This window comes from Xenopus tropicalis, chromosome 3 (genome assembly GCF_000004195.4).
Source record: "Xenopus tropicalis strain Nigerian chromosome 3, UCB_Xtro_10.0, whole genome shotgun sequence".
NCBI classification, from domain to species: Eukaryota; Metazoa; Chordata; class Amphibia; order Anura; family Pipidae; genus Xenopus; species Xenopus tropicalis.
In genome coordinates, this window is record NC_030679.2 from 146581896 (window position 1) to 146597753 (window position 15858).

Consider the following 15858-nt stretch of genomic DNA (forward strand, 5'->3'; position numbering starts at 1 on the left):
TAAAGTCTCAAAAACAACTTATTCTCAAAGCTTCTTAAAGTGATACTGACACCAAAAAACAGCTTTTTAAGATATGAATCTACATAAAAAGTTGCCTATAGGTCGTGTTTATCATTTTTTGCTGATAGGTTTGCTTTAGTAATTGTTGCTTGTAATCCCAAAACCTGACTGTTTTGCCAGCCTGACTGTCCCTTCTCAGTCTGTCAGTTACAGCTTCTAATGCTAATGGCCTCCTGCTGGACAAATATGGCCGCCCCCTCATAGAGGAACATGGGGGATCAGATAGGGAATGAAAAACTTGGACAAATACTTTTATGGCAAAATTATAAATAGCAGCAAAGACAATGTTATGACAGATGTAAAAAAAGGTTTCATTTCTGGTGTCAGTATCTCTTTAATCGCCATCATGAACTGTAAAAAAGACCATAAAAACAGCACATTACTCCACCCTATTTTTCTAAAGTCCCACCAAAAACCTCTTCTCAAAGCTTCTTAATCGCCATCATGAACTGTAAAAAGGACCATAAAAACAGCACATTACTCCACCCTATTTTTCTAAAGTCCCACCAAAAACCTCTTCTCAAAGCTTCTTAATCGCCATCATGAACTGTAAAAAGGACCATAAAAACAGCACATTACTCCACCCTATTTTTCTAAACTCCCACCAAGAACTTCTTCTCAAAGCTTCTTAATCGCCATCATGAACTGTAATCATGTACCCCAATGTTTCTATATATCTCTAACCTTGTTATGGGCTAAGGGGGCCCAGCCTGAAGGCCAGTTAGGGGGGGATTTGGGGTGAGTGCTTATTTGTGCCCTGGGTACCCCTGGAACTATAGCGGGGTGACTGTTACCCCAATTTTTCTATATATCTGTAACCTTGTTATGGGCTAAGGGGGCCCAGCCTGAAGGCCAGTTAGGGGGGGGGATTTGGGGTGAGTGCTTATTTGTGCCCTGGGTACCCCTGGAACTATAGCGGGGTGACTGTTACCCCAATTTTTCTATATATCTGTAACCTTGTTATGGGCTAAGGGGGCCCAGCCTGAAGGCCAGTTAGGGGGGGATTTGGGGTGAGTGCTTATTTGTGCCCTGGGTACCCCTGGAACTATAGCAGGGTGACTGTTACCCCAATGTTTCTATATATCTGTAACCTTGTTATGGGCTAAGGGGGCCCAGCCTGAAGGCCAGTTAGGGGGGGGGATTTGGGGTGAGTGCTTATTTGTGCCCTGGGTACCCCTGGAACTATAGCGGGGTGACTGTTACCCCAATGTTTCTATATATCTGTAACCTTGTAATGGGCTAAGGGGGCCCAGCCTGAAGGCCAGTTAGGGGGGATTTGGGGTTAAGGTCAGAAAAGAGCGATAGCCAAAGAAACAGTATTATAAGGACATAAATGAGGAATTTCCAGTAGAATAGGAAAGACTAAAGTTTTTATTTGTGGATGATGATTATTAGTTGGAATGTTCTTATTGGTTTTATTGGTCTGATATATGTCAATACAACAGATCATTTTTATTATTTTATTATGAAATATATATACAGTGGTGTGAAAAACTATTTGCCCCCTTCCTGATTTCTTATTCTTTTGCATGTTTGTCACACTTAAATGTTTCTGCTCATCAAAAACCGTTAAGTATTAGTCAAAGATAACATAATTGAACACAAAATGCAGTTTTTAAATGAAGGTTTACGTTATTAAGGGAGAAAAAAAACTCCAAATCTACATGGCCCTGTGTGAAAAAGTGATTGCCCCCCTTGTTAAAAAATAACTTAACTGTGGTTTATCAATTTCAATATCAATTTCTGTAGTCACCCCCAGGCCTGATTACTGCCACACCTGTTTCAATCAAGAAATCACTTAAATAGGAGCTACCTGACACAGAGAAGTAGACCAAAAGCACCTCAAAAGCTACACATCATGCCAACATCCAAAGAAATTCAGGAACAAATGAGAACAAAAGCAATTGAGATCTAACAGTCTGGTAAAGGTTATAAAGCCATTTCTAAAGCTTTGGGACTCCAGCGAACCACAGTGAGAGCCATTATCCACAAATGGCAAAAACATGGAACAGTGGTGAACCTTCCCAGGAGTGGCCGGCCGACCAAAATTACCCCAAGAGCGCAGAGACAACTCATCCAAGAGGCCACAAAAGACCCCAGGACAACATCTAAAGAACTGCAGGCCTCACTTGCCTCAATTAAGGTCAGTGTTCACGACTCCACCATAAGAAAGAGACTGGGCAAAAACGGCCTGCATGGCAGATTTCCAAGGCGCAAACCACTTTTAAGCAAAAAGAACATTATGGCTCCTCTCAATTTTGCTAAAAACATCTCAATGATTGCCAAGACTTTTGGGAAAATACCTTGTGGACCGACGAGACAAAAGTTGAACTTTTTGGAAGGTGCGTGTCCCGTTACATCTGGCGTAAAAGTAACACAGCATTTCAGAAAAAGAACATCATACCAACAGTAAAATATGGTGGTGGTAGTGTGATGGTCTAGGGTTGTTTTGCTGCTTCAGGACCTGGAAGGCTTGCTGTGATAGATGGAACCATGAATTCTACTGTCTACCAAAAAATCCTGAAGGAGAATGTCCGGCCATCTGTTCGTCAACTCAAGCTGAAGCGATCTTGGGTGCTGCAGCAGGACAATGACCCAAAACACACCAGCAAATCCACCTCTGAATGGCTGAAGAAAAACTAAATGAAGACTTTGGAGTGGCCTAGTCAAAGTCCTGACCTGAATCCTATTGAGATGTTGTGGCATGACCTTAAAAAGACGGTTCATGCTAGAAAACCCTCAAATAAAGCTGAATTACAACAATTCTGCAAAGATGAGTGGGCCAAAATTCCTCCAGAGCGCTGTAAAAGACTCATTGCAAGTTATCGCAAACGCTTGATTGCAGTTATTGCTGCTAAGGGTGGCCCAACCAGTTATTAGGTTCAGGGGGCAATTACTTTTTCACACAGGGCCATGTAGGTTTGGATTTTTTTTCTCACTAAATAATAAAAACCCTCATTTAAAAACTGCATTTTGTGTTTACTTGTGTTATCTTTGACTAATAGTTACATGTGTTTGATGATCAGAAACATTTTGTGTGACAAACATGCAAAAGAATAAGAAATCAGGAAGGGGGCAAATAGTTTTTCACACCACTGTATAGAGCACCTATGGCAACTTATTTTAATTATTTCATTTCAACTTCTATAATTTTGTAAACATACATTATTAATGTGTTCTTAGTTCATAATTATTATACTTCTTATAATTATTATACTATTAACCACTTTGTGTCTATTTTCCATTTCAACAGATTGCCACAAGTAGAAACGCCATAGACTTCAGGTTTTCTTCTCATTATGTATACTTGCACCCGTAGAACTCATCATTTGGGTTATGTACTTTCATTCTAAAGCTTCTATGTATCAGCAAGGAATATACTGTAAATGGCTGACTAAACAGGCATAATATAAGATTGTTTCTATTTTAATTCTTTAATTGTATTGTTTAGGTTGTCCTTTTTCCTATAAGATTCTCTCTAGAGTTTAGGTTGGGTCTAAACAATACAATGTAACATTTTGGCACAAAGATACAGCCCACCACAGCCCAACTGGAAGACAGGATGGCAAAGACCTCCATTGCCACAGTATACATGCCCCGGGCACTGAGATAGGCTGGGATAAAGGACACCCACACACTGAGGAAAGCCAACATACTGAATGTGATCAATTTGGCTTCATTGAAACTGTCAGGGAGGCGTCTGGCCAGGAAGGCAACAATGAAACTGATGGAGGCCAAGAGGCCAAGGTATCCCAGCATGCACCAGAAAGCTGTGGGTGATCCTTCATTGCAATTAGCTATGATCACACCAGGTTGTGTGTCAGTGTCAAGTTCATGGAAGGGAGGAGAGAAGATCAGCCAAAGTGCACAGTCAATTATCTGAACAAAGATACAAAACCCAATGACACAGTAGGAGACCTTCACCCCTGTCCACTTTCTTAACCTGCTGCCGGGTTTGGTTGCATTAAAGGCAATGACAACAGTGATGGTTTTGGCCAGAACACAGGAGATGCAGAGGGCAAAAACCATCCCAAATGCCACCTGGCGCAGAAGGCACTTTTCAGGCTGTGGGTAACCAATGAACCCTAAAGAGCAAAGGAAACAGAGGAACAGGGAAAGCAGGAGAAGGCAGCTAAGGGAGTAGTTGTTGGCTCGGACTATTGGCGTCTTTTTTTGGTGAATAAAAACTCCTAGAACACCAAGTGGGATCAGGGAAGAGAAGATGGAAATGGCTGCTAAGCTGTAACCCAAAGGATCTCCATAGGAAAGGAACTCTGTAGGCCTTGGTAGGCATCTGTCCTGCTGTAGATTGGGCCACGTGTCCCAGGAACATGGATGGCATTCCACAGCATCTGGAAAGGAGAATTTATTTAATACCTAATATAAACTAATTTAATAATCCAAAATATGAAAATAATTTTTATACAACCTGTTTGATTGGATATTTGCCCCTGGGGACACTGGGCACAATCATAGCAGCATGGGGGTTTCCTTGGTACAATCACCTTCCTAAATCCTGAGGAACAGCTTGGGCTGCACTTGGAAACAGGAACCTATGGAGATCATGGCAGCTTTAGGATCATACATAGTGATGAGCAAATGTTTTTGCAGCGATATTGGGCAAAACAATCATATCCGGCTACTGGGACAAGAACCCCATCAATGAGCTGATGCAGTCCTTGCCCCAATAGGAATTTTAAACAAATCTTGGTCTGCTACATTTGGACATGATTCAGGTTTTGTTTTGATTGAATGCATTGGAATTGGCTAAATCTATCAAAAGTGCTTCACTCTATGGGGCACATTTACTAATCCTTGAATCCCGAATGGGAAAAAATCGGATTGGAAACAAAAATTTTGCGATTTTTTTTCCGTTGCCGTCAAGATTTTTTTGTATTTTGCGCAACTTTTTCGTCGCTGTCAAGACTTTATTGTATTTTGCGCAATTTTTTCCCATTGAGCAATTGTAAATGGTGGAAAAACCAATCCGAATTTTTCAAGACGGCGACGAAAAAGTTGCAAAAAATATACGCTAAAGTCGTAACGGTGGCGAAAAAGTCATGCAAAATACAAAAAAATTGCAGTGGCAACGAAAAAAATCGCAAAAATACAGATCATTACGAAAAAAACGCTTTCAGACGTTCGTGGATTAGTAAATGTGCCCCTATCTGACAGAGAGAAGTAATAAAATCAATTGTATTAAATTAGTTAAGAACAAAGTATTCATGAGATGTGAGGAAGGAATAAAATGGGGGTTTCCAGCACCTGGGTTTTGCTGGCCCAGTTAATCAAACCATTATCTATATATAAACTTTTCCCATTGGGCGCACTCAAGTCATATTTTCCAACTGTGATTTGCCCCAGGGAGCCCTGGGAAGTCAGATGCCAATTCACAATATCATAGATGGCTGGAGGGTTCCCTCTTTCATCGAAAAATACTCGATTCCCAGCCGGGGTCTTGAAGTTCACTTTTTTAATGTATTGTAGAAGCTGAGAATTAGAAATATAAATACATTCAGTAAAAGAGAAAAGCTTATAAATCAGTATGAAGAACTAGAAGAAGTAGGTAATGAAGTGTTCCTTTACATGCCAAGGGTGAAATGATGAAATGTTGGCACAGGCGCCATGATGGAATGGCCCAACTCCGGCTGTGCAGTTAAGCAGATTATGTAGGGCCCAGGCAATGGCATAGACAGCAGTGTAGACATTGCCAGACACTCGCCGATCTACTTTAGTTAATACACTCTCCAGCCTTTCATTCCCTGTACAGGTTTGTTCTCTGGCATTGTCCACCAAGGTAACATTTTTCTGACTGGGCCACTTACAAGAGAAGGCTTGTTCCCAGAATTCCTTTATAAATGGATCATAAAGATCATTTGATGGATGGAGGCTGTTTAGATAATCACTAAAACTTGGCATCTGCCCACTGTAGATCGCGAAACCAATGGCGCCCAACAAAATCCCTTGGAATCGTTCATTAGAAAGCAAATTAGCAGTTGCCCATGCTTCAGTCGCAATCCAAATCTTTCCAGTCACATTCTGCCTCAACAGCTCTTCCAACACAATCACCAAATCGGAATCACCGGTAATCGCAATCACAACTTTTGAAGTTGATTCTTTAATGACCTGTGCAAGCCGAGGAGCATTCCTATCAGGTCGGCCGGTCAAGATATACTCATTGAAGGCCACACAGGCGCCACTATTTATAATTTCCTGCATTGCTATCTGAAGTCCATATTGACCATAGTCATTATCAGTAGCCAGGAGACCAACCCAAGACCAACCAAAATGAGAAACCAGTTGGGCCAGACCCCTCATCTGAAACTCATCACTAGGTACCGTACGAAAAAAGGAAGGGAACAAATTCCGATCACTTAGAACTGGGCTGGTTGCAAAATAACTGATCTGTAAAAGAACAAATACAATACAGAAACTTTCAAGACATTGCTGAGAACAATCCTTATTTTAAAAACGTTGTACTTACCTGTGGATACTGGTACAGCCCCAGGATTTGGGCCATAAGGATGGTTCGTGTGGATCCTGAGTCACCAACAACACCAGCAAGACGAGTCCCTTGGTGACAGTTATAATTTGGGGTGCTCTGTGTTCCTCCGGACAGCATTGAAAGAGTCCCTTGTGCTGCTCGCCGTAAAGTATAGCAGGTATCAAGGACATCGTAGCCCAAAGTGATGTTGGGAAGGAGCTCAGGGTTTGAGTTAATCTCCTCCACAGCAAATATTAAAGCCTGCATGCCCTGGTAATACTCAATAGCAAACCTAGAGTGAAACCACAGATACTAGTTTAATCATATCATATGGTCACCCTCTTTCTCACTGGTGCCAGAAAGCATAAACATCAAGAATTGTTGGGTCATCCCAGTTTTATCACACTGCCCACTCTTTGTATTTGTAAAAAATGACCAGCACTGCCTACAGAGTAGAGATATATAACTAAAGATATACATATATATAGATATACAGATTTCATATCCTTGCATCAGGCCCCATGATGAAATTAATTTATCAACCCTCCCATAAACAGACATGTCCTACCTCCAACGCTTCTTCCTAGATCCTTCTGCTCTGGGTTGGTCTTTGCCTTTGATTCTGCTGCTTATTGTGAACTTTCTCCCTTTATACAAATGTAAATGTGTAAGAGGGGACTCAGCTAAGGACTGGCCTCCCTCACTGACCTGCCCTCTCCTAGGGATTGTTACGGTATGGGTCCGCCAATTATTGGCAGCTCTACTAACCCCTGTGATGCCTATGAGTAAGTGCGTGCGCGCACGAAACGCGTCAGGCGTCCAGTTTTTAGATGGAACAATAAAGACCTGGTTTTAGCAGCATGTCGTGTCCGGAGATGTTTGGAGCTCAACTGTATATGATATAACTTCTCCCTTCAGCTACGGGTTCGGGGCCCTGAGCACCCGGACCAACTGTTTTCTGATTCTGCATTAATTACAAATTTCCATTGGGGCCCCCTAGAGTTTCCTCACAACTGCGCTAGGTCTGGGGTGTTCACACCCAGACCTTTATATTTATTTGGTACGGGTTTTGATTTGTTTGGGGCTTCAATTTGTTATTCGTTTACATTTACTTTGTTATAAATACTATTTAGAGTAGAGGCTTTATTATTTGTTTTCTACTAACCCCTGCTCTACTAACTCCAGCATTTGTTCAAGCTTTGGGCCGGATCTTATTTCTCAGTCCCTGGTTGAAATGAATCGGAACTCTTTTAAACCTGGACAAATATAACTGTATGATGCAGTTTTCGGCGCAATTTTTCTCTCGTGTTTATATACAAATTGGGGTTTGGTTCAGAATTCAACCAAATATTTACTGGAAGATTCACTAATTCTGCCTAATCCAAAATTAATAGAGTTGGTGTATCCCCAGATTTAGGCTTCAAAATAAATCGATTTCTTAACCCAAAAACTATTCTCCTTCAAGTGGCTGTTCTATTAATGGTTTCATACAAAAAGGGACCTTCCAATAACTGTTTAGCACATCTATAAAGAATACTACTTGTGATGGGCGAAATGTTTCGCCAGGCATGGATTCACAGCGAATTTCCGTGTTTCACCATTGGCGGAATGTTTCACGAAATGGATGAAAAAATTTGCTGCAGAAAAATTCACAGTGCGTCCAAAAATTGTCGTGAGCGACGAAATAATAGCCGCAGGCGACGAAATAATAGGCGTGCGACGAAACAATAGCCGCGGGCGATGAAATAATAGCCGTGCAACGAAATAATAGCCGCGCGACGAAATAATAGCCGCGGGCGATGAAATAATAGCCGTGCAACGAAATAATAGCTGCGCGACGAAATAATAGCCGCGGGCAACAATTTTTTTTGACGCGCTACATTTTCGCCGTTTTGCGAATCTTTTGAAAGATTCACAAATTTTTCGGCGAAATGAAACAGGACAGATTCGCTCATCACTAAATACTACGCCTAGAACAGAGAAATCTCTGTATTCACAATATCAAATGAACATGTTGCACCCAGTTTCCCCGAATCCTTAAAAGAAAAGGAAAGCTACTGATGCAGTTTCTTACCAACAGATTAGCCAGGGCCAGCTATATTTATTCTGCACAAAGCTTTACCATACCTGAGTAAAAAGCCCTAGACCCTCCCTCTGTTTGTTTAAGATAGCAGCTGCCATTTTACCTCAGTGGGTTGTAACTTCCTGTAACTTTCCTGCCCGTCTCTCTCTCCTATCTTTCGGCTCAGATTACAACAGGAAGCAGAGGGGGAGAAGGGAGGGGAGACGAGCAAGCTGCACATTCTCAATCCCGTGCCCTGAAGGTTTGAGCTGAGGGAAGGAAATCCGATACCAAAGCCCATATATACACAACAGTAGGAAAGAAATGCAGTGTTTCTTTTGACAGAGGACTCTGAGCAGCATTATTGTGAGTGTTTATTGGTGTATTTGCATAGAGCTTTCTGATAAAGCTTACTTAATTTTTAACTTTCCTTCTCCTTTTACCTTTTTATTGCCAGCTGTTTTGGTCAAAGCAGACCTTGTATTGCCAGAAAGAACATTTTGAACATTTTGCACTGTTTCACTTTAGGGGCCTTTCCTCAGGGGGACTTTTACTTTACCCAGGAAAACAATATATCGTTTTTTTCAGGACAACCTAAGCTTTCAAAATATGGTAGAATTGTTGTGTAATTCCAATTCTGTAACAAGATATAGGCTTCTAAATGTCTCAAAATTAAAAATAAATAAATAAATCCATAATATAAACATACATACCAGAAACAAAAATGATTTAAGTCCCATGTCTCCTGAACGTGCCAATACCAAATATATATAGTTTTATGGAGATTTCTCACTTGTATAGGTCAAAAACTCCCAGCAGTACCCTACCAAATTCCCAAAGCACTGCTCCAGAAAGCTGCATACTTTAGATTTCAAGGCCAAAAATTCCACTAACAGAAGGTTTATCCCAGAAAATTATACATTTTTAGAAAGAACAGATTCTGGGGAATCCATAATAGGCACAACTGTCTGTCTACTCCAAACTACCAAGTCACAATGCTTTCCTAAAATTATTGTTTTTTATCAAAATTTGTGAAATTTAAAAAAATGGCTTCAAAGCTTTCAGTGTATAGTTTCTTATCTCCTACAGGTCATAAAGTAACCAGATAAAACACCCTACATATGAACGTCAGGGCTCCACAGTTTGATGCCCAATATGTATAGGTTTACCTAAGTATGTGGCATGTAGGGGCCCCAATGTGAACATACCCCTATGTACTGTCATTTCTGTCATTTCAGCTCCTGCAAAATCAACACATTTACATCATTATTTGTGAGATAAAGCTAGTAAAAAGGATGCTCACCCCAGAAAGCCATATATTTTTGGAAAGTACACATTCCCCCGAATCTAAAATGGGTACCCATGTCTTTCTACTCTAAAGTACCAAGCCGCAAAGCTTTTCTAAAGTTAGCAATTTTGATGACATTTCCAAAAATCCCCTCAAAGCTTCCAATTTGCAGCATCTTATCTCCCACATAGTATTAAGTACCAATAAAAAACATGCTAAATTTGAACGCCAGGGGTCCACTGAACAGTTTGATACCCAATATGTATAGATTTACCTAAGTATGTGGCATGTAGGGGCCCCAATGGGAACATACCCCCATATGATCTGTCATTTCAGCTCCTGCAAAATCAACACATTTACATCCTTTATTTGGGATAATGCAATAAAAAAGTACATTCACCCCAGAAAGCCATATATTTTTGGAAAGTACACATCCCCCCGAATCTATAATGGGTAAACATTTCTTTTTACTCCAAAGTACCAAGCCCCAAAGCTTTCCTAAGTTTGCCAATTTTTATGACATTTCAGAAAATCGCATAAAAATGTTGCAATTTGCTGCATTTATCTCACATAATTTCTTGCAGATAAAGGCAAATCACCATAAAATAGGAACATCTAAGGTCTATTGAACAGTTTGATGCCCAATATGCATAGATATACCAAAGTCTGCGGTATGTACTGACCCCAAAAAGAAAATAGCGCATATGGATTTCTCGCCAACTCAGCTTTTGCATACAGAGCCCCCTGACAGCCTATTATGTGCCGTAACCCCCCTAACTATACAGAGACTCCCAGAAAACCATATATTTTTGGAAAGTACACATTCTGACAAATCCAACATGGGTAAAGAGTCATTTCTACACCAAAGTACCAATCTGCAAAGCTTTCCTAAAGTTAGTGGTTTCTATGACATTTCAGAAAATTGCCTAAAAATGTTGCAGTTTGCCGCATTTATCTCACACAATTTCTTGCATACAAAGGCAAATCACCCCAAATAGGAACACCAGAGGTCTATTGAACAGTTTGATGCCCAATATGCATAGATATACCAAAGTCTGCGGTATGTACTGACCCCAAAATGAAAATAGCGCATATGGATTTCTCACCTGCCAACTCAGCTTTTGCATACAGAGCCCCCTGACAGCGTATTATGTGCCGTAACCCCCCTAACTATAAAGAGACCCCCAGAAAACCATATATTTTTGGAAAGTTACACATGGCAAAGCTATGCTACAAGCAGATCAGGAACACTTATACAGGGATAAAACAGCAATAAAACCACAAAAATTGTGCAAATCAGTGTAACAACAAAATAAGTCACACGACAGTGTAATTAGTGGTCAGAATATCTGATCCAATAGTCACGCTGTCAAAATAAACAGCTTTTAGGGAAAAGAAACTAAAAACAAAGTGGTAAAATGAAAAAAAAAAAGTGTTTGTGTATACATGTGTGTGCATATGTAAAAGTTGTGTGACAGTGTAAGTGTCTATATGAGTGTATATAAGTGTGCAAAATTAAAAAAAACTGCTAAATTGTGTGCTGTATGTGTGTGTAAATGTATGTAAATGTATGTAAGTGTGTGTAAATGCAAAAAAAACAAAAACATCCTTACCTGTCCTGAAGCAGGGATCCCTTAGCTCCATCCTCCATGCTGCAGTCCTGGCAGGAACTTAGTGGGCCGACGCTCTCAGGAAGCAGGAAAAAGCAGCAGACGCGATGCAATCGCGTCTGCTGCTTGGAGGTTGGTCCTGCGACGTACGCTTCGCAGGACCGATATGACAGCCCCCCTGGCTTGTTGCCCAGGGGGCTGTCATCGCTAAAAACTCTCTGCAGAAGTGGTACATGGGTTAAACTACACTAGACATTTACTTCACAAGTTCACAATTTACTAGAAATAAAGGTCATGCAAAAAGGGCCAAAGTTAGTCGGATACAGCCCCCAGATAAAGGGCAAATCTAAAGTCCATATCAAAAAATGACATCACAAACTAATTGCTTGTTGTTATCCAGAGTATCCGCATTAAAAACATACAGACCCCACAGAGTGCCGCCTTACGCGTTTCGTACCCTTCCGTTACCTGGTCATAGGCAGGGCAGTTGGGCACATTTTTTAAGAGTCAGATGTATCAGGTTCTTCCCAAGCTTCAGTCAATCTCAGTAATACGGGGAGCCCATAGGAAAATGAGATGGTCTCTGCAATCAGTACCTTCTGGTCTCCCATAATTTAAACATACTGAAACATAGAAGCTTCACAATGAAAGTACATGTCCCAAATGATGGGTGTCTAAGTGCCTAAAATTCTACAAAGAAGTCCACCCACTGTTTCTGAAACCATTCCATAAGCAAAATGATTAGCGATACCTCTCAGACAATTCCTATTTACCCAGGTTGGTTTTGCCCATCCAGTTATTATTATATGTTGGTCTGGGTAGTATTTATCTACATAGAATGGATCCCACCAGAATAATATAGAGAGCAGTTGATGTATGTTTGGCCAATAACAGGGGGATCTTATAATCATCACAGCTAGAAATGATCTCCTGTATATTATAGAATGAATAGAACTCACAGAGTTGGTAAGTGGTGCCAGTTGTGCCCAGCTCCCCTGCGAGTGTTTGGCATGAAGGGGGTTAATACCCAGCACCAAACATATCAGTGATACTTACATCTGGCACTGGAGCTCCGGGGGTTTGCTAGTGAATTTGATATCACTGTAGACTCTGTCCAAATGAATTAGGAAAGTTCCTCCCATGATAATGTCTCCTGGGCGGCTCAAATAGCCAGTTACGGCCTCTTTGGGCAAGCGGCAGTTAGTATTGGAGCCGGGGGCAGCACAGGCTTCTGTAGCAAATGTGCAAAGAACCCACACAGTAAAGAGGATAAACCAACCAATTCCCTTGCACATGTGCCCTGTACACCTCAGAGGCCACTCTATAATAAAAGCCATTGAGGCCGTTGGCGTAGTTGTGGCGCACACAGTATCACTGGCAGGATTTGGGCAGGGAGCTGACTTTATATACAGTTTAGTCAGTTGAGCCCAGTGGGAGCATAAATCATGCAGAACTGGAGGCACTGCTCAATTATATCTAAATATCCATTTCTCCATTAGATAAACTTCTCCCATAAGAGAAGGACGATCTATATAATGGGTTGGAGTTCTTCAGGGGTTTTGGATGGAGAAGAGGCAAAAGAAGTGAGAAGTAGTAAAATATAATCCAAAATGTATTGAATCAGCAATGAACTACAAGTATTAGGGATCTGTGGGTCAATAAATAATTTACCTGCACCCTAACCTGCCTGCGCCCAACCTGACCCAAGGATCTACGACCATCTCTGACTTGACATGAAGGGGGTTGGGAGGGGCAGATGTCCGCTTATAATTAGACATTGCTGGAGATGGAGGCAGGTCTCATTTAGGTCATGGGTGGGGAGAGTGGCAGGAAGAGCCTGGCCCTAACCCACCAGTGACCCGCTTCTATTGTGCAAAGGTCGGGCAGAACCCATGGGTCTCGGGGGATTCAGGGTGGCTTACGTGTTCTCCAAGAGAAGAGCTTGGTATGGTTCCCAACCAGAAGAGGTAGTGGGATGGATGCTTTGGTGCAAGTGCAAGGATTGTGTTTGGATGCAATCTGAGCAACAACTGGACCCCAACATGACCCCTAAAATCTACAAGCTTAATTTTAACTTTTCAATAAATTTGAGTACTTGTTACAAGACTGTAGAGAATTCTGGGGAGTTTGCATGACAAATCTGACTCAATGGATAGCTTGATCATACAGCAGGGGTAATGTATGACTCCAACCACAGTTGAGGATGCTCAAAAATGGTTTCAGTTGCCATGCACATAAAGGTACTTGCATCCAAACACACTTCTTTCTGCATAGTTAAGCTTGGTTCCAATGTGTCCGTCCAACTCCTAAATCTGTCAGATATTTGACATCTTGCCAGTAGTTGTCATTGTATTATTAGTACATGTATCAAAACCCCACCTTCTGTCTTAAAAGACCAAAGTCTCTGGGGGTAGAATGGTAGACTTTTTAAGATTTGGAAGAACGGTCAAAAGGGTTTTACTTTCTCTATCCTCTATTAGTTCCTAGCTATCATAAACCAGCTTGTGAGTGGGTCAGTACCCAGTCAGTGGCCACTGGGCAGCAAATTGGAAATTGAGGTTCAGTGTTGACAAGTGCAACGTTATACCCTTTGGTAGAAATAAAATAAATGCGAGTTATACACTAAATGGAATTGAGTTGGTTGGATTCTTAATGGAGAAGGATCTGGGGGTTTTTGTAGATAACACGTTGTCTAATTCCAGGCAGTGTCATTCTGTGGCTACTAAAGCAAATAAAGTGCTGTCTTGTATAAAAAAGGGCATTGACTCAAGGGATGAGAACATAATTTTGCCCCTTTATAGGTCCCTGGTAAGGCCTCACCTTGAGTATGGGGGGCAGTTTTGGGCTCCAGTCCTTAAGAAGGATATTAATGAGCTGGAGAAAGTGCAGAGACTGCAACTAAACTGGTAAAGGGGATGGAAGGGTTAAACTATGAGGTTAGACTGTCAGGGTTGGGGTTGTTTTCTCTGGAAAAGAGGCGCTTGCGAGGGGACATGATTACTCTGTACAAGTACATTAGAGGGGATTATAGGCAGATAGCAGGGGATATTTTTTTTTCCATTAGAAGGATGAGTGCACTAGAGCCCCCCCCCCCCCCTTTAGATTAGAGCAGGGATCCCCAACCTTTCTTACTCCAGAGCCACATTCAGATATAAAAAGTGTTGGTGAGCCACAAAGGTGAAGGTCCAGGCAGTCCTAGAGGTAAGCAGTAATGGCTTGTGAATAGAATAGCAACAGTAACTTTAGTAAGGATATTTGGGCCAAAACAGTGGTGTAGCCCCATCTAGTGAGGTTGTTTTACTCCACCCTATTTTTGTAACGTCCCACCAGAAACTACTTCTCAAAACTTCAATACTGCTTACCTGGTCATAATCGCCATCATGAACTGTAAAAAAGACCATAAAAATGGCACATTACTCAGAAATAAATTCCACCCAAGAGTTGGTTGGTCCAATTTTAATGACATTATATTTTTGTTGAAATTTGTCTGTTTTACAATTATTCTTATCTATAAATAAAGCAATTTGCTAAATTGTTCATTCGACATCATCAGCATCGTCAAAAAGATCAGATTAGATAGAAAAATATCACGATAATTCCATAAGTTTTATACTATTTCAGGGTTCAACGAGCAGGAAACCTGTGATGATTTTTTTCACCAAGTTTCCCAAAAACACAGACTTCATCTTCCCAAAGAACATGATAGATCTCCCCAGACCCGAAGTGGAGAAAAATGTCGAATTATTGCCAAAATTGAATTATTTTTTCTTTTTAGGAGGTTTTAATTCTAGGAGACTACATCAATTTTTTTATAACTTCACTTCTTATAAACAACCTAATGCAATTTCAGGTGTAAATGGCTTAACCTGTAGCTCAGCACCCTTTGTTCAACTCCTCTTTGCCAATGTACATTGGCTGTGAGTTCTAATATAGGTACCACTATCACGTTTTGGGGTAGAGCTTCTGATATAAGGTCCATGGTAAATGGTAGATGGGAGATATATCAAAGTATGAAATTAGATCTTTCTAATTATGGAAAGACCCCAAAAACCTTAGGTGCCAAGCATTCCGGATACTATCTCCCATACCTGTACTTGACTTATTTCACTATAGTTCAGGGGTTCCCAACCTTTGTTATTCATGACCCACAGTCAATGTAAAAAGACTTGGGGAGCAACACAAGCACCATAAAAGTTCATGGAGGAGCTAAATAAGGGCTGTGATTGGCCATTAGGCAGCCTCTATGCACCCTATCAGCTTACAGGGGCTTTATTTGGTAGGAAATCTTGTTTTTATTCAACCAAAACTTGCCCCCAAGTCAGGAATTCAAAAATAACTCCCTGGTTTGGGGGCA

At 41.1% G+C, this 15858-nt stretch overlaps 1 protein-coding gene across 1 annotated transcript; it reads right to left on the reverse strand.

The window, feature by feature from the left end:
• Positions 1-3507: 3507 nt before the first annotated feature.
• Positions 3508-14883, reverse strand: LOC100492191 (extracellular calcium-sensing receptor-like). The gene is made up of 5 exons (XM_031898296.1): positions 14867-14883; positions 6545-6836; positions 5410-5550; positions 4490-4613; positions 3508-4412 (listed from the first exon to the last, which is right to left on the reverse strand). Exons 1-5 carry the CDS (start codon positions 14881-14883, stop codon positions 3508-3510), a joined length of 1479 nt encoding a protein of 492 aa, XP_031754156.1.
• Between the last annotated feature and the right edge of the window lie 975 nt (positions 14884-15858).